The following is an 18,880-nucleotide window of genomic DNA, read 5'->3' as shown; positions in this document are numbered from 1 at the left end:
AATAAATAAGCTATCCATTAATGTATGTATTGTTTGGACAATATTTAGTGGATATACAACTATTTGAAAATCTTAAATCTGAGGGTGCAAAAAAATCTAAATAGAAAAATTACCTTTAAAGTTGTCTAAATGAAGTTCTTAGCAATGCATATTACTAATCAAAAATTAAGTTTTGATATATTTACGGAAGGAAATTTACAAAATATCTTCATGGAACATGATCTTCACTTAATATCCTAAAGATTTTATAAAGAAAAATTGATCCTTTTGAACCATACAATGTATTTTTGGCTATTGCTACAAATATACCCGTGCTACTTATGACTGGTTTTATGGTCCCCGGTCACATATTACAATTCAAAAGAACTGTTTTTTTTTTTTTTAATATATATATTTTAAAATGTAGAATTTTCAGCATCATTACTCCAGTCTTCAGTGTCACATGATGAACAGAAAGTATTGCATTTATTTGAAACAGAAATCTTCTGTAACATTTTGATTGAATGCATCCTTCCTGAACAAAAGTATTAATTTCTTTAAGAAAATATATCATTGACCCCAAACTTCTGAACGGCAGTGTGCAATTTCACGCTCTGAACCCACCTCACTGATTTGCTTCTTAATGGGGTGAAACACGTGTTTCCCTCTTTTGATTAAGACCTGGGGAGGTGGGGGTGGCGGCAATCAAAAGAGGACACGCCCCCATTGTGTCTGAGACAGAGACCGCAGCAGCCCAACAGAGCGTGATCGCTTAAGGTGCCGTCCGTAGAGGATAATGGCCGACAGGTGAGCTAATTAAGATCACAGTGATGTGAGCGAGAGGGGGACCAGAGGGGCGCGTGGAGGTAGCATCCGTCTTAAACAACAGGCTCCGCTTTCACCTGGAGAGCAATTTGTGCCAATTACGCCACGTAGTGAAACGGAGCGATTTAACAGTCTGGAAACGGCATGGGGCTTTTTATTCTATGAGCTGTGAAACGCAGAAAGACAATGAGGGTTTTTTGTATCTCAAGACATTTGGTTGTCGCTTAAGCTTGCTGATTAATTGATTTCTTTGAAAGGGATAGGAAGCAGTTTTCTACATCTGATTCTGCCTCCAATTGTTCTTTATGGCAAAATTACCAACATAGGCTCATTGCAAAACTATAAAAATGCACCTTTATATACACAATTCACAGCAGTATACAGCTCAAATAAGCACTAAAGGCAGTACAACAGCAACAGTTTTATTTCTTTTCTCAAATTATGATTACAAGGCAGATTATCGATTAAAAATACTTTTTTCCCTGTGCAATACTATGATGTGACCTCAAAACACTTTTAGTATAATGCATATGTAAACTAATACATTTGACATTTTCATCACATAACCGGCTCTATATGCATAGTTTCTCTAACGTAGTAAAATTGCTCAGTAGCTCACCTGGTACAGCACTACATTGTGATGTTGAGCGTTCATGTACAAGTCCCATAAAAAACACTAGTCACGACACTCAATAAGAGCTGGAAAACGTGTAGAAGCAAGCTAAAATGGCACAAATACATTTTTATCTCACGTTTGCTCAACATTTTTGGTTAGGTTTAGTGTAGAATGCATGTTACTTTTAAACACAGAAGAGCATTAACCTTTTATAGGTCCCTATGATTTCTGCGATGCAGAAAACACAGACGGGATCGTGGGGTCAAGTGATAAAAATTAAATTTACAGTATAACGCGGGATGTCACGGAGTTTGCCAAATTTTGGATAAATAAATCAAAAGCAGGTCAGTACACTCGAATCAAAACACGATATGGACTAGCATCTGGCAATATTAAGATGCAAAAATACTATTTAATGTACATCTGGCATTTTCTGTCTGTCTCTGTGTGAATGAATGGTGCAGACGCACGGTTTTGTTTACTACACAAATACTGAAGTGCACTTGTTGCTTAAGGTGTTTTTGGCCTCTGCTGCTACAAAATATGACTACATGAACACATAAACCCTCGGGGAGTCACTTTATCAGCATTTCACCGTTTCTTTTGAGAAAAACTCTCATCACATCATATACAAACAGAAATAGAAGGTCTTCACGGCAACCCATTAAAATAAAAGTCTGGTTTAACTTAAAGAAACTGTGACAGATATATATATTACTTAATGTAATGATAGTACTACTACTGCTAATACAAAATTATTTCTAAGGAATATTTACCAGAAAAATGTAAATACACAACACAGTATTTCTAGGGGGAAAAAAAGAAATAAAATAATAATAAATTTTTTTTGGTAATAAAATCAACTAATTAGAGATGTTTTTGATTATTAAAATTTAATGAAACCATTAAAATGGAATCCATAAAATTAGTAGAAAGCATACAGTTAAGGGCCCTAAAACATAAACCTTTTAATAATTTGCTGTTAAATTGTATTGTAAGTTTGATGATTTCAATTAATTAGATTTTTTTATTTATATTTTTTAATTTAACCATTAAAATGAAATCCAGAAAAATTAAAACAGAAAAAAAAATGGAATTTGGAAAAAATAAAACAGATTTCATAGGGCCCTACTTTTAGCACCACACACCAGACATTTAATTTCTGAACTGCTACGATACATACAACAACAACATAATCATTTTGCCACATTTGCTTTCGACTATTTTGAATAAATCTTACTGAGCTTTTAGCACCAATCTCTACTCATTTCATTTTTGAACTGCCATGACAAATACAACTACCAATGTAATTACATTTTCCACATTCATGTTAATCTATTTTGATTAAACCAAATATTTCTGAAATTCCATGATATGTAAAACAACCAACTTAAAGGGGTCATCGGATGCAAAGTTCACTTTTTCATGTTGTTTGAACATTAATGTGTGTTGGCAGTGTATGTACACATCTACCCTATAATGATAAAATCCATGCATTGGTTTTTAATTAATCTGTAAAAATAGTATCCCCTTTTTCAAATCGAGCCATTCTCAGATGCCGTCACACCCACAGAGGCTTCATGTCTTTCTTTCTTAAGTCGTAAGGAAATTATGTTTTTTGAGGCAAACATTTCAGGAATGTTCTCCATGTAATGGACTTCTATGGTGCCCGCAAGTTTAATCTTACAAAATGTAGTTTAAATGCAGCTTCAAAGTGCTCTACACGATCCCACCCAAGGAAGAATGGTCTTATCTAGGGAAATTTATATACATTTTAACCTCAAATGCTTATCTTGTCTAGCTCTGAGTGAACTCTACACATTCTGGGTAAATACAGTTAGGGTGTATGTCGAAAAACTCCCATCTCATTTTCTCCTCCAGCTTCAAAATCACCCATTGAGGTTAAGAGGTATATAAATTATAATGTTTTTTTAGAAAATAACCGATTGCTTTGCTAGATAAGACTCTTCTTCCTCATCTGGGATCGTTTAGAGCCCTTTGAAGCTGCACTGAATCTACATTTTGGAAGTTCAAACTCACAGGCACCATAGAAGTCCACTATATGGAGATAATTCCTAATGTTTTCCTCAAAAAACAATTTCTTTATAGCTGAAAAAGAGAGACTTGAACATCTTGGATGATGAGGGGGTGAGTGAACTATCTGTAAATTTTTGTTCTGGAAGTGAACTTCTTTAATACATTTAGCCACGTTCACATGGTTTCAGGTAAAACTGATTGAGCTGGCACCAATCACCAGACATCTAATTTCCAAACTACTGCAATAAGTAAAACAATCAACGTAATAAAACTGCCACGCTTACGTTCATCTGTCTCAGATGAAACTGAAAACATCACTTTGAAAGTTGTTACAAAACAGACATTACATAACATTACATGACGATGCTTTTCATCATTAAATGTACTAGGAATAAAGTCTCTTTGTGCTCCTATGGGACGGAAACGCATCTAAAAGGTGTGCTAAAACAGCTAATGGCTAAAAGCTTTATGATTCCATTACAACACGTCATAAAATCATCATAAACTGCACGCTGAAGGAAGAATGACGGCAAAATTCCAAAAGCAACACCTACGTCGGCCACGACATCCGTCACGTTGCTGCCATGGCACAAGCTGTTCCGCGGACACAGTATCGCCACACAGGAACACATTTACCGATGCGAGTAAACATACGCTTGGGAACACGGCCCCTTCACTATGGTGCTGTTATGCAGATAAACAATTAGAAGACCTTTTTGTTTGCGGACATAAAAAGCAGAGAGAGGCTCCATGAACCTGGGGCTCCAGATTGATTTGTTTGCACTGCGGCCATGCCGTAGACTTTAATGCAACCAAAGCTCCTGCCTCCTCTACACGTGCACCCCTCGCAACCATAAAACAACCGCATCGCAAACATCACTGAAGACTCGAGCCTGTCTTTCGCAGTGCTGGCAAGGACCTGGAAGTACAGAGGGGTTTTTACGAAAACCTTTATTAGGCTGAACACCCGTCATAAAACGAAATTGCAGATGTGTTCCTCAGAAACATGACATCAGCATTGAGAAAGCATTTTCTTCTTGGAGATATGTGACGATACTTAGCGCACTTATCATACTAGAAATAAGGACATACAGGACAGATAAGTGCAGAAGGCTGTGCGTGTGTTTGGTTATAATGTTTGGTTAAGCTGTGTCTAATCATCAGCATTCTTTTATGAACTTTCATGAGTAATAATAAAAGCACTGTCAGGGCAATCTAGATATTTACTCAAGGCAAGATGATCCATTTAAAGTTGGATGTTAAATATTCCTACTTAATACTTTCGACTTTTAACTGCAAGGTGCTCTTTTGTTTGATACTTTGAAGATTTTCTTTGAAGAAATGTATTATTTTATTCCGCAAATGATGTATTAAATTGATTAAAAGTAAAAGCATAGACTTTCAAATTGTTACTAAACACTTATCTCAAATAAATGTAAATCTTCTGAATTGCATCTATTTAAAAAAGTAAAAAAAAAATAAATAAGTTTCCACAAAAATATTAAGCATCGCAACCTGTTTTCAACTTTGATAATAATAAAAAATGTTTCTTGAGTAGCAAATCAGCACATTAAAATGTGACACTGAAGACTGGCGTAATGATGCTGAAAATTCAGCTTTGCATTACAGGAATAAAGTATTTTTAAAAATATACTACAATAGAAGAGTTTTTCAAATTGTAATAGTTTTTAAATAAATAAATGCAGCCTTATCTTTCAAAAACATTAAAAATTCCTGCGAACCCCAAACTTTTGAATAGTAGTGTACCTCTTGGCAAACAAAACGCCAATGCAAATTTTGGGTCACATAAACATCTTATTCCGAATACTCACCATAACTGAACATTTATTTTGGTACTCCTAACAGATAATCAAGTGGATGATAATAGATACCTTGATTCTGTGGTTACTGGTGTTTCCTGTAGCTGGTAAAAACTGTGGCATTTGGCTGCTTGTCGTAGCTCAGGCTCCATGGTCTTGGAAACGTCATAGTAATGGCCAAACCTCACTGATGATGCCAAAGCAGTCTATAAATAAAAAGAAAAATATATCAGAAACGTTATTCTCTAGGGTGTAAAATGCACTAAATACAGAATTTAATTCATTTTAAAGGGATAGTTCACACTAAAATGAAAATTGTGTCATTAATTACTCATTATTTACTTCATGTCATTCCAAACCCATAAGACCACAAATAAAGACAAATAAACACAAATAAAGATATTTTTGATGAAATCCGACAGCTTTCTGACCCTGCACAGACAGTAACACAACTACCACATTCAATTGGGTGACCACCTGTCCCGCTTTGCGTTGTACCGCACAGCATTTTCACCCCTTGTCCCGCACGTCGCATATTGAGAAAATGTCCCGCATTTTCATCAGTCTGTTGGTTTTTAATGATCATTCTAAGAAAACATCCATACGCTCTTTTGTCTTTTTAAAAAGCTTTTTCTTTCATTCTTTTTCCGGCATAGTTTCCGCGCATAGGATTTGCGGACCTCATCAAGTGATCTAGGACCACCGATGGAAATGGTCGAACGCACACAGAAAAACACAATATTCTCCATTCATTTGAACCAATTTAAAAAAAAAACAGCTTTGCAGCTTTCAAATGCGACTTTCTTCTTATTTTAATAGTTAATTGGAGACTGTTTCTTAAATTATTACAATTTAAAATAATTATTTTCCACTTTAATACATCTTAAAATAAATTTTATTTCTGTGACTGTGAAGCTGAATTCTTAGCATCATTACTCCAGTCTTCAGTGTCATATGATCCTTTGGAAATTATTCAAATAAGCTAATATTTGGTGCTCAAGAAACATTTCTTATTATCAGCATTGTGCTGCTTAATATTTTTGCGGTAACAATTATACTTGTTTTAGAATTTTTTGACGAATAGAAAGTTCAAAATTAGAACATTTATTTGAAATAAATCTTTTGCAACATTAATTGAATGCATTCTTAAAGTCTAACTGACAAACTTTTTACAGTTGTGTACATAGAGAATCACCAGAGAATTGATGACTGGAGTCATAGTGGACCATTCTTTACATAACACAATAACAAGAAAAGTTAAGTATATAAAAGATTCTGTAACTTCTAGCTACCATTGATGGTTTAACTTTTGTTAAACTGTAAAAAACCCAGATGATTCGTTAAGCCACTGAGCACATAATCACTTTCTGAAGAGACCAACCAATTGGACTTAGGAAAAAAACACTTGCACACAGGCAGATGTTTTCCTCAGGTTGTGAGGGGGTCTGGTTTTTGCTCCAGAGTTTCTAATGAGTAGCGAGGTGAGCCCCTAATCTTCTCCTGATCTGGATCAGCGACTCTTATGTGTTCCAGCACCTCCTTCGGAGATTGACAGCTTGGCGCTCATCTTCGTTTAGTGGGCTGGCCGGGTCGACCCCTTTAACGTTACGGGATGGGTTTTGACTGACTGAACTTTGATCTGGCGTCTCCATTGAGAAAAAGAAACGAGGGGGGCTCTCTATGTTTAGGATGCAAATCCCTTACTAGATTTACTGGTGCTTTGTGAAGAGGACAGAGGTATGATAAAGGTTAAGGAGGGTAAGTATCCCCTCTGAGACAGGAACGGGGAAAAAACGAGAATGGGGGAGGACGAAATAAGGAAATGAGACTAAAAATATCCAATGAGAAGGGAAGAGAATGAGCTGAAAGTTGTCCGAAATGCCGGCAGCATGAGTGAAATCTTTGTGGACTCTCTGGTGTCCCCCTCTAATCTCCATAGCAATCTGGATTATGGGCTGGCAGGAGGGGTCTTTTCTAAAAACGGAAGAAAGAGGGGCGCGCGGACGCCACGGCGAGGGCTATGAAGGGATTTGGGGGTGCCGGAGGCTGCTGTTCCATTGTAAAAGGCTTGAGGTTGAATAGAAGCTCCATGTCCTCCTGTCTCTTTGGGTTTTAAGTCCACCTATAACCAGCTAAGCGTGAGTAATCCACCTAAACTGTGAATGAGAACAGCGAAAGCCCATTCACAGCGATGGGTGGGTAGGAACTGATATATTTATTATAGGACACTATTTTTCCCACCCCCTTTTCTTAGAACATATAAAAGTGGTTCTAAACTCCAAAAATGTCTCGCATTTCTGTTCTGATCGGTTTGTGGACAGTATGTATGAAACAAAGCTAAATGCAAATAAGAAAATGCAACTAATTTACCATATCCTACATGAGTAGCATAGTAAATTAAAGAGGCTTGTCCATTTTTAAAATGACAGACAAAATTCTTTCCATAGCGGTTGATATTGAAAGTTGTACGTTCAATCAAACGCTGTGGTATTTTGGCATTAAAGCTAGACAAATAAGACTGATGCCAACATGGACAGGTTGTGTGACATGCACTCACTCTCAAAAAATAAACAAAACTATGCGAAGACATTAAATTACTTCCAATCCAAATCAGTGTTATTTTAGTATCATCGATGCTGCTCTGTTATGGTTTTTGTCAGTATTTTGTGTGTGCTGTGTATATACACATATATATATACACACACATATATATATATATATATATATATATATATATATATATACACATATATATATATATATATATATATATATATATATATATATATACACACACACACATATAGTATATATTTCAAAAATATTTACATGCATTTACATGCATATATTTATATTCATAGAATTTATATTATACATAAATGTTTAATATGTAAACATACAATTTTTCTTAAATACATACATGCAATAATTTGTAATAATATAATAATAAATATACACAGTACACACATGTATATTGTGTAAACAAAAACTTTTATTTTGGATGTGATTAATTGTGATTAATCATTTAACATCACCAAATTTTATATAATCCAATTTTACTTTAAATTTACTTAATGTTTTTGTAATTTTGTTCTGTGTTTTTTTTTTTTTTATCATTTTTATTCTTTTGTGTTATATAGTTTTTATTTATCTTTATTTATTAGTTTTAGGTAATTTATTTTTATTGTAGTATTTCACGTTAAACAAAAATGAGAAATGATGCCTTGGCAACTAGCTGAAATAAAATGAGTTTAAGTTTTCAAATATTTTATTTCAGTTAACATTTATTTCAAGTAACCAAAATGTTTCATTGTTTTAGTTAACCATTGTAACTCTGACGTAAATTCACTAGCAATAAAGACTAATATTGTTTGTGCCAAACACAATGCATTTGTAGAGTAAATTAATGATACACAGAGAAAAATAGGGGTTTAAAATTGTACCTTTTGGGGTACAACAGCTTGTTGCTGGAGTACTACCCTTGAAAGGATATCTCTGTACCTTTTATTACACCTAATAGGCACATATTAGTATCTTAGAGTACTAATAAGTACTCTTAAGGTACAAATACATAACTATTAGGGGTTAAAAAAAAAAAAAAAAAGGTACAAAGATGTCCTTTTAAGGGTACAGCTCCAGCAACAAGCTGTTGTACCCAAAAGGTAACATTTTAAACCCCTATTTTTCTCTGTGTAAAGTAAAAAATGTTATACTTCTGCATGTATAATTTTAAGGGCATTTGTTTACTTGATAAACAACATGATAAATAATTTTGTTACAGTACAGGTTGTCACTTGATGTCTAATGTAAACTTAGGTTCTGAAGCAAAATCATTTGAGAACCACTGTGTTATACAGTAAATAAATTCAAATGAATTTAATGAATTTAATGAATTTAATGAATTTAAAATGAATGTGAATGAGCGGGGTTGATTTCTCAGTGTTTTACTGAATGGAAGGACAGATTTCACTACAGATGATTTTCACCTGAACTCTGGGTTGATTTTGGTAGCGCCAGGCGATTTTCATTGTGTCTGGATTCTCTGGGTCACTTGGCTGAGATTGACCCTCGCTGATTTTCATGCCGGCAACGTCATCCACAATAGGAGAAGGGAGTTCCTGTTTAGAAAACATAAAAAGACAGAACATTACTTAACTAACTTACATGCTATTAATAAAAAAACAACAACAAGAATTTAGAAATATTTTTAAAGAGAAGAAAATTAAAGCAAAAGTTACAAAATAAAGCCTTTGTATTACGGCTGCAACTTTTTTGCACTCACTGAAAGTGAATTCTTAAATATTTATACTAGTTCATAAATATAATCTGAATATGGAAAGACCTTTTACCTGACTTTACTAAAATCTTTAGAGAAGCATTAAAAATTTAAACAGCATTTATCAAATATTTGGAGTCATTTTTATTATATATTTTAAAAGTGTGTTGCTTGCATTTTAAAAATAAATAAACCAATTAAGAAATTACCACATATTTTTATATCAGACAATCCAAATACATTGTCTATATTTCATCTCAAATGTTTTCTATTTTAACTGGGTTTGTATGGGTATTGACGATTTTAAATTTTTTTACACTGTATTTAGGTAGACTAAGGCTTGGCCAGAGCTCACTGTGAACAGGGAAATGAACGTCCAGTGACCCGTTTTAACGAGGCCACAAATATGAATAAACACTTCAAAATGGTGCTAGCACTTTAAAAGCTTTTGTTTAAACAACAGGGTTGATGCTGTCGTTAATGCCAAAAAATGCCAAAATGAAGGTGGGAACTGTCTCCCTAAGGGGAATGTTCATACAGACCGTACAATAACAAAAAACAGAGACTGTTTCACAAATAACAGCTCAATGCAGGAACTGTCTGAAGGGCAACAACAGGCCCTCATTAAGCTTGTGTTGACTGGGGGCCAATCAGGGGCCGGCAAGAGAGGAACTCCTGTCCACTGTCATTAAGGTGAGACTCGTTAACGCTCACAGGTAACTCCCTGAGCTCTCACACAAAAACATTCGTGTATCAGTCTATGAAGGCTTAGATGGGGAAGGAGAAGAGAGAGGAAACACTGGCTACGTTCATAATGGAATATTAGTACACTGCACAAAAGACACTGAGTACTGCCTAGCACTGTAGCCTTTTTTTTTAAAGCAGAACAAGAAACAGTATGCACATTTTGAACAGTTGCACTCTGCACTGTTGCCTCACAGTCTTACTCTGTAAATGATGTAAAATAAAATAAAATAAAATAAACAAAATAAATAAATAAATAAAAATAAATAAATAAATAAAATTTCTGGCCGAATAATGAAGCAAGCAAGAACAAATTATGTCAAAAATCAAACAAACATAAAACAAAATTAAATAAAATAAAATAAAAATGAATTAATGAACAATTAAAAAAAAACAATAAAATGTCTAATCAAATAACAAAGCAAGAAGATATGAATGATTTTAAAATAAAATAAAATAAAATAAAATAAAATGTATGATTAAATAATTGAACAATGTCAAAATAAATTAAAATATACTACTACTGCTGCTACAAATAAACAAACAAACAAATAATATAATAAATAAAGGAAGTAAGAAAATATGCAAATGTAAAAATAAAAAAGATCAAATAATCAAGCAATCAAGATGATGCAAATGTAAAAAATGAAATAAAATGAATAAAATAAAAATATTTGATGAAATAATGAAGCAAGACTATACGTGAAAGATACCAAATTGAAAAACAATAAAATGTCTAATCAAATAATAAAGCAAGAAGGTAATAATGATTTCACATGTGAATGATGTCAAAAAAAAAAATATATAAAAAAAAGTCTGTTCAAATAATAAAGCAAGATGTGAACGACATCAAATTAAATTAAAATATACTACTACCACTGCCACCAATAAATAAATAAATAAATAAGAAAAGATACAAATGATGTCACAAGTAAATAAATAAACTAATAAATAAATTGCTTGGCTAAATAATGAAGCAAGCAAGAGTATGCAAATTATGTCAAAAATAAGCTAAACTAAACTAAACTAAACTAAACTACAACAAAACAAAACAGTGAAACAAGAATATGTGAAAGAAGTCCAATTAAAAAAAAAACAAAAAAAAATAATAATAATAAAAAAAAAACTATAAAATATCTAATCAAATAAGCAGGGAGATATGAATGATTTTAAAATAAAATAAAATAAAATAAATCATAAATAAATTACAATACAACAAAACAAAACAATGAAGCAAGAATATATGTGAAAGATGTTCAATTGAAAAAACAAAAAAAACAATAATAATAATTTTAAAAAAAACTATAAAATATCTAATCAAATAAGCAAGGAGATATGAATGATTTTAAAATAAAATAAAATAATAAAATAAAATTAAATAAAATTAAATAAAATTAAATAAAATTAAATAAAATTAAATAAAATTAAATAAAATTAAATTAAATTAAATTAAATTAAATTAAATGAAAACGCCTGATCACACAATGAAGTAAGAAAAGGTGTGAATGATGTCAATATAAAAAATAAAATAAAATAAAATAAAATAAAATGCAAGAATATTAGAAAAATAATAGTATGACTACTTTGACTAGTATGGTATTCTATTCCAAACACAGCAAAACATAAAATAACAAAAAGACAACAGTTTCAAAGAGTCCTTAGACCAAAAGTAGATACAAAAATCAGACTATGCCACAGTCATAATAATACATACAGACATTGTGTCATGTTCAGTCACACTGTTCCCGACCAATGCCAAGAAAAATATTTTACTGATAAAGACACAGAGATCTCTCCAGGTTTATTGTTTTGAGGGCCAGGTACTAGTTACATAAAGAGAATATGTTTGTAAATAACAGATTTTGATGTATTTGGAATTCACAGAACCAAAGTGTCAAACAGGCAGAGTGTGAACACTTGATTTGATTTTCTTCATACCTGCATGATCTCATCAGGGTGATCTCGGGCGGATGCCAGAAAGAGTTCATGTCCGCACACAACTCCCTCCGCCAGGAAGTACTTGAGCAGCATGCGAGAGTAGCTGTCATAGCGGTCCTCCTCTGTGAACAGAAATCACCATCAATGCCACATATATCAGCCTAAACTAGACCAAAACATAGAGCAGTGAGGCTTTTGATGCACCTCATGACAAAAGAATGGCCAGAGAGTCACTATCACATCAGATACTGTAAATATCCCAACACAGAGAACAAAAACAAAACTAACCTCAGATGAAATAAGAAAAACAACTGTTTATTCTGGTTGCTAGTGATGGCAAACACACTAGCTGCTTTGTGATACATGCCACATGGTATGTCTGATGACAGCACAAGAGGCCAGTGTGATTGTAATGGATTCAGCATCCATCAGCAGCTACACTGTACGTGAAATGTGTGAATACGACACATAATTCCTCTTGTAGTGGAAATGTACACGTATGTCCGTCACAAAGCAGAACTGAGGGTAAGAGAAAAGAACGCCTGTCTTGATCTATAAAAAAGCTCTTCAACCCTCTGATGAACCTCCAGTGAATGAACCAGATACAGTTATACAGACAAACATTTGCCAATCATAGTTCTGAGGTGTTAAGATAAACATTTTCATAGATGCAGAACTGTTTCTTTTTCTTAGTGAGAAAAAAATTAGAAGGTAATGCCTTAAAAATGCCATTACTATTACTGTGCTTCACACATTTTCGTACATAACACCCTGAAAGCACCGAAAAAGATAGAGAAGGTTATTTGTTAGCATTTTCAATTCATTCCAGTGTGGCATTTGCTTGGTTGGCAATAATCAATAGTGGGTTTGCAGTGCACTTAAGTCACGATTTGGTGAGTTACCCGGATGTGTGGCCATACTGCCGATACTCGGATGTAAACAACAGTATGGACTGCATGGTTAATGCACTACTAAATATGTCGTTCTGCTAATTTATGCTGTCTAAACCAGAGAAAAAAATGTGTGGAAGCTGCTAAATCATACAGAAAAGGACTTAGTAAGCAGGAAAGGGCACAATATTTAACAAACTAAAGTTAATAGGTGGTAAAGATGCGTACGAGCAGTATTAATTAAAATATTAGCTTCATATTTCACCTACCTGACTGGAAATGGTAAGAACAAACACAAATTTTGTCAAGATTCTCACCCTGGAAATCCTGGTTCAGTTTGGCCAACCACAAACGCCTTTTGTTCCTCAGACAGTTTTTTGCACTCTTGTACTTGATCTGTTATAACTTTTGGCAGTCTAATAGTACTCCAAATGTTTTTTTCCGGTCCAACCGATTAGTACAGCCTAAAACATGACAATAATTGACCATTTTCAGCAGCAATAATCAGCAAAATATCCGAGTTTTGTTTGGTTCAGTGGCATTGTTTACGTGTCATTAAAACACTATAATTAAACATGCCCATCTGAATTACCCACTGTATCTCAATTAAAACATTTAAAACAGATTAATTTTAGTAAGCTGGTTCATCATTTTCAAAATCATTTGGTTAAAAAAAAAAAAAAAAAAAAAAAAAGATCGACTCTAGAGCTGTCAAACAAATAATCGTGATTAATCGCGTACAAAATTTTTTTTTGAGTTTGCCTAATACATGTGTGTGTGCTGTGTGTAATTATTATGTATATATAAGTACAAACACATTCATGTATATATTTAAGAAATATTTACAAATATATGCATTTATTATAATTTTTATATAATTTATATTATATATAAACAAAAATATTTTGTACATAACATATTTCTCTTAAATATATACATTAATTTGTGTTTATTTATATATACATAATTATTACACACACACATATTTTAGGCAAACTCAAACTTTTATTTTGTATGCGATTAATCGCGATTAATCATTTGACAGCCCTAATGTAAATCATTTCCATAGCAGAGTCTATTAAAATACATTTAGCATTCCCCCAAAATTCAAGATAAGGGAGCAAATATGCCCCCTTATGACTTCTATATGTATTTTGTATTTATGTTATCTGATATACAGTAGTTAATGTCACACAAAGAGTGACATATTTCTCCAAATATCAGCACAACTGCAAATGTGGTACTGATTTGATAAACAGCTCAATAAACAAGTTAATATTAAGTGATTTACATTTTAGACACAACAGTTCTTGTTTTCGCCGTATCTCAACAATGAAAATAGTTCCAAACAAAGCCACTGCAGAACTGTTTTGCGCTTCTAAGCAACATACTGTACCATGGTGTTTTTTGTTGAATCAATCAGCCACTTGAATGAATCGGTTGAATGAATGACTCAATGACTTACTCATGCAGTGATTTGCTGCGATCTACTGGTGTTTTTCAGATTTATATTTAAAGTATATTTTCCTCGCAAAAGCTTTGGAAGTCAGCTGTCCACGGCGGGCTTAAACCTGCCAAAATACCAGCACAATAACACACCAAATATCATCTAATTATCAATATCAACAAATTTCCAGAAAATAGAGATATAATTTTTTTGTCATTATCGCACACCCCTAGTTACATATTGTTATTAGTTACAGCAGCATTCAAAAATGTAAGGTCTGTAAGATTTTTTTTTATTTTTGATGTTTTGGAAAGAAGTCTCTTATGTTAACCAAAGATAAATTTTTCATGCCTTATGCATTTTTAATAAAGTAAAAACAAATACTGGGAACTATTATTACAAACTTAAAATACTATCTTCTATGTTAATTGTGTATTTTAAAATGTAATTTATTCCTGTGATGCAAAGCTGAATTTTCAGCATCATTACTCCAGTCTTCAGTGTCACATGATCCTTCAGAAATCATTTTAATATGCCGATTTGCTGCTCAAGGAACATTTTGTATTATAATCAATGTTAAAAACATTGTTGTGCAGTTTAATACTTTAGTGGAACCCATGACAGATTTGTTCCAGGATTATTTGATAAATAAAAATATAATTATTTTGTAACCCTATAAAAGTATTTACTGTCACTTTTGATCAAATTTATGCATTATTGTTGAATACAAATCTTAATTTTTAAAAAATAAATTGTACCAACCCTGTTTTTTTTTTTTTAACAAGATTAAGTTTCAAAGAAACTGCCCCAGTTAGTTTAGTGCTAATATAATTACCCCCCTGACTTCCTGTAATAGAGTTGAGCAATGGCCAGCTCAGAAACACTTACGGTCTGCATTTTCCCCTCTCCAGCACAAAAACACACACACACTGACAGTTTCAACCTTCCATTCTTCCTGACAAACGCCCTCAAACCCACACAGGTCTAAAGCCACTGCATGACCCCTGAAGGATTCCTCCGACAGCAGGAGAGAATGAGGGGTTTCCTGTCCTCGTCCCAATTCTGCCTACAAACCTGGATGCCTCTCATATTCCATCACCAACGAAAGAAACAACAATTCCTCAGCTCTTCAATTTGTCATTGGAAGAACTCCCCTCTCCCTTATTGATGTGTTTCTAGGTCAGCAGGCCTTTGTGGCTTTCAGCGGCCCCGACAAAGACACCCAGATGGGCCCACTCGAGATGGGGCCTATTGTGGTTGCGTTTCTATGGAGCCATACAAATGAAACCTGCGGGTGCTATTAGCCTAGCGGGGGTGTTTCGGGGATGCGTTGGGGGTGCATATCTGTGCTGTAGAGACAACATGACTCTGGCACATATCAGTCACCCAAGAGGTGGGACATCTAGAGACTTCCTATCCTTTCTGATGCAGAGAAGAGAGGGTGTCTCTCTCTTTTAGAGAAAGAATAATGCAAGCTGTACTTCAGCATGTGTGTGTGCAATGAGTGTGAGTCAGTCACTCAAAGCTGCAGGGGAAATTTGGGTCAACACTTCTGCCCTCCTGGTTCCATATGTTTGCCGTCTGAGCCCCACTGATTCACAATGGCACCGGTAATACAAATCGGAATTAAATTTGCAACCTCTGGGGACACTTCTATCATTTATTTTAATCACTGTTCCATCAAATAATAACAGCTCAATTTTCAATAGCTTACAAATCTGACCCTACGTGGAAGTGTGTATTCTATAATAGTTTAATATGCTGAAAATTAAACTGATTACCAAACACTTTGGCACTATAAAATATTTAATATCCCAACCAGTCCAACACAACAACGCTGGCTCAACCAATGATTTAAATGTGGGGCGGAGCTATCTATTTAACCAACCAATGGCAGGATGGGGAAGTGTTATGATAAAAAAAAACATTCCTTTTTTACCATTTGCTTTAGCATAACTTGTAACAAAAATTACACACTCCACCTTTAAGTTAATAATAACTGAAAAATATATATGTTTGTTGTATATTAAATAAAGCTAATTTCGCAATTTAGAAAGTATAAACTTCTACTTGTCCCACAGCGGTGGTATCTTTCATCTTTCGTGTTGGGGACATGCGTGACCTAGACGGGACCATAGCCAATCAACTTCCAATGAAGTGAAAGAATGACTCCAACATGACAAAAGAATGCAAAGAATAGAAATTAGGCCGTAAAGATATAAGATCCTCATGAATATGTGTTTTGACAATAATGAGCCACATCAAAATGATTCACTATTCAACCAAAAAATTATATGGCAGTCACATACTAGAGTGTAACATTTCAGCTTTCTTAATATTACATCTAAAAAAAAAAAGATGAAGAGAAGCAGAAAGACCCTCAATATTCCATCTGTCAAACTGCTATATACTTTACAAAATTTGAAAAGATATAATTAGTCTGTAATCAGAATTATCTTCACATCTAATAATCTATCAGCCTAATGGATTGCAGATTTGTAGAATCATAAGGAATTACGTTATTATCTGTATCTTAAATATAAACACACAAATACATATATTCCCTACTGCTATTTGCACTTCTGGTTAGACGCTTCTGTATTTCATTGGCTTTGGTTTTGTATTGTACTTTGCACAATAAAGTTTCTAATCCAATATAAATCTACACTAATGAAAAAATTATTTTAAAAAATTTACCCAAAACATTTAAAACATTTTACCCATATTTCTACTACTCATTATGACAAGCAAAGCATTGGCTGAGTGCAAACATAATAATCACCAGAAATAATAACATCTTTGAAAACTTGCTGACATGACAGTATAAAGACATTGCTTTATTTCTTACCTACAAGCAGCAGAGTTCCAACTGCCAGGCCACCACCTATAGAAAATGTGCATATGTCTTAATGACAGAACATAATACTGTGGTTTATCTACTTGTCAAACAATATAATACACTTCAAAAGACAAAGGTATCCCCAAACTTAACCAGAAAAGGTCAAGTACACATGCAATAAAAAAAAAAAAGTGGACTTCCGTTGGACTCATACTGTGCAAGACATAATTTTGCATTATTATTAAAATGGCTATTATTAAAAACGTTAACTTTTAAAACAGAAGCACTCAGTACTGTGAGTATGCTTAGCAAGCATTACTGCAAAATGAAATATTGAAATACATAGAAATATAGTAATATATGTTACATAATATACATAGTAAAAGTGACCCTGGACCACAAAACCATATTTTTAGTAATAGCCAACAACAGTATGGGTCAAAATGATCCATTTTTCTTTTATGCCAACAATCATTAGGATAATAAGTAAAGATCATGTTCCATGAAGATATTTTATAAATTTCCTACCGTAAATATATCAAACCTTAATTTTGGATTAGTAATATGCATTGCTAAGAACTTCATTTGGACAACTTTAAAGCCAATTTTCTCAATATTTAATTTTTTTTTTTTTTTTTTTTTTTGCATCCTCAGATTCCAGATTTTCAAATAGTTGTATCTCGGCCAAATATTGTCCTATCCTAACAAACCATACCATTTCAAAAAATTCACTCTTATGACTGGTTTTGTGGTCCAGGGTCACATATGGTGTATTATTTTTGAGTGTTGTATTATATTTAATTACAAGGGGAAAAAAAAAATATCACAAGATTAATGGTGATGATGATGGCAATTATTATTATCTGGGAAGTCACTTTTACAATATATACAAGCCAAGATAAAGTAAGCATTATCAAATAAATACCTTTCAGGACCTTAAATACAAAAATACTTAATATAATACTGTACATTTTCATGTAATGCAAAGATTATACCCTTAATGAAGAGAAAATTATATTTTGATTGGTGGGATCAGGGCATTTCTCAGTGAGGTTAAAACATTATATTTGCATACATTGTAAGTGTGACAGTAGCGCAGACAAAAATCTACCGATGCGGAATTCTTTATAGATGCATTAATAAATATGTATACGATGGAGAGGCATGTAAAAACATGAATATAGTGAACATTCATTTGACAGTAAGCTTAAACCGAGTGTACTGTACGAACCAATCACGTAGTCAAGCGAGCTGACTCCAGATGAAACTAACAGCTGTCCGTTCTGCACAGACGGTCTTGTACCAGGTATAGAAACTAGTTTGCTACGGGTTTTTTTCTGAAAACTTGTTGTGTTGCCTATGCTGCTGGATCCAGCCATGCCTCTAACGGGAGCCGCCATGTTTTTCTGGTGTTGACAGCAACGCCAGTGACGCTACAGCCAATCAGCGACTGAATTCTTATGTTCTTA

At 33.5% G+C, this 18,880-nt stretch overlaps 1 protein-coding gene across 1 annotated transcript in view; it reads right to left on the bottom strand.

Moving 5' to 3' along the window:
* The window catches only part of elp4 (elongator acetyltransferase complex subunit 4), a 79,409-nt gene extending 60,581 nt beyond the window's left edge, over positions 1-18,828 (bottom strand). Inside the window, exons 1-5 of the mRNA XM_051113843.1 lie at positions 18,643-18,828; positions 17,421-17,456; positions 12,236-12,357; positions 9,264-9,395; positions 5,350-5,483 (exon numbers count right to left, since the gene is read on the bottom strand). Coding sequence (XP_050969800.1) covers positions 5,350-5,483; positions 9,264-9,395; positions 12,236-12,357; positions 17,421-17,456; positions 18,643-18,811 — 593 coding nt within the window. The 5' untranslated portion in view covers positions 18,812-18,828. The remainder of the gene's footprint in view (positions 1-5,349; positions 5,484-9,263; positions 9,396-12,235; positions 12,358-17,420; positions 17,457-18,642) is intronic.
* Positions 18,829-18,880: the final 52 nt, after the last annotated feature.

The sequence above is a fragment of the Labeo rohita genome, chromosome 7 (assembly GCF_022985175.1).
Source record: "Labeo rohita strain BAU-BD-2019 chromosome 7, IGBB_LRoh.1.0, whole genome shotgun sequence".
NCBI lineage: Eukaryota > Metazoa > Chordata > Actinopteri > Cypriniformes > Cyprinidae > Labeo > Labeo rohita.
This window is presented reverse-complemented; position numbering and strand designations above follow the sequence as displayed.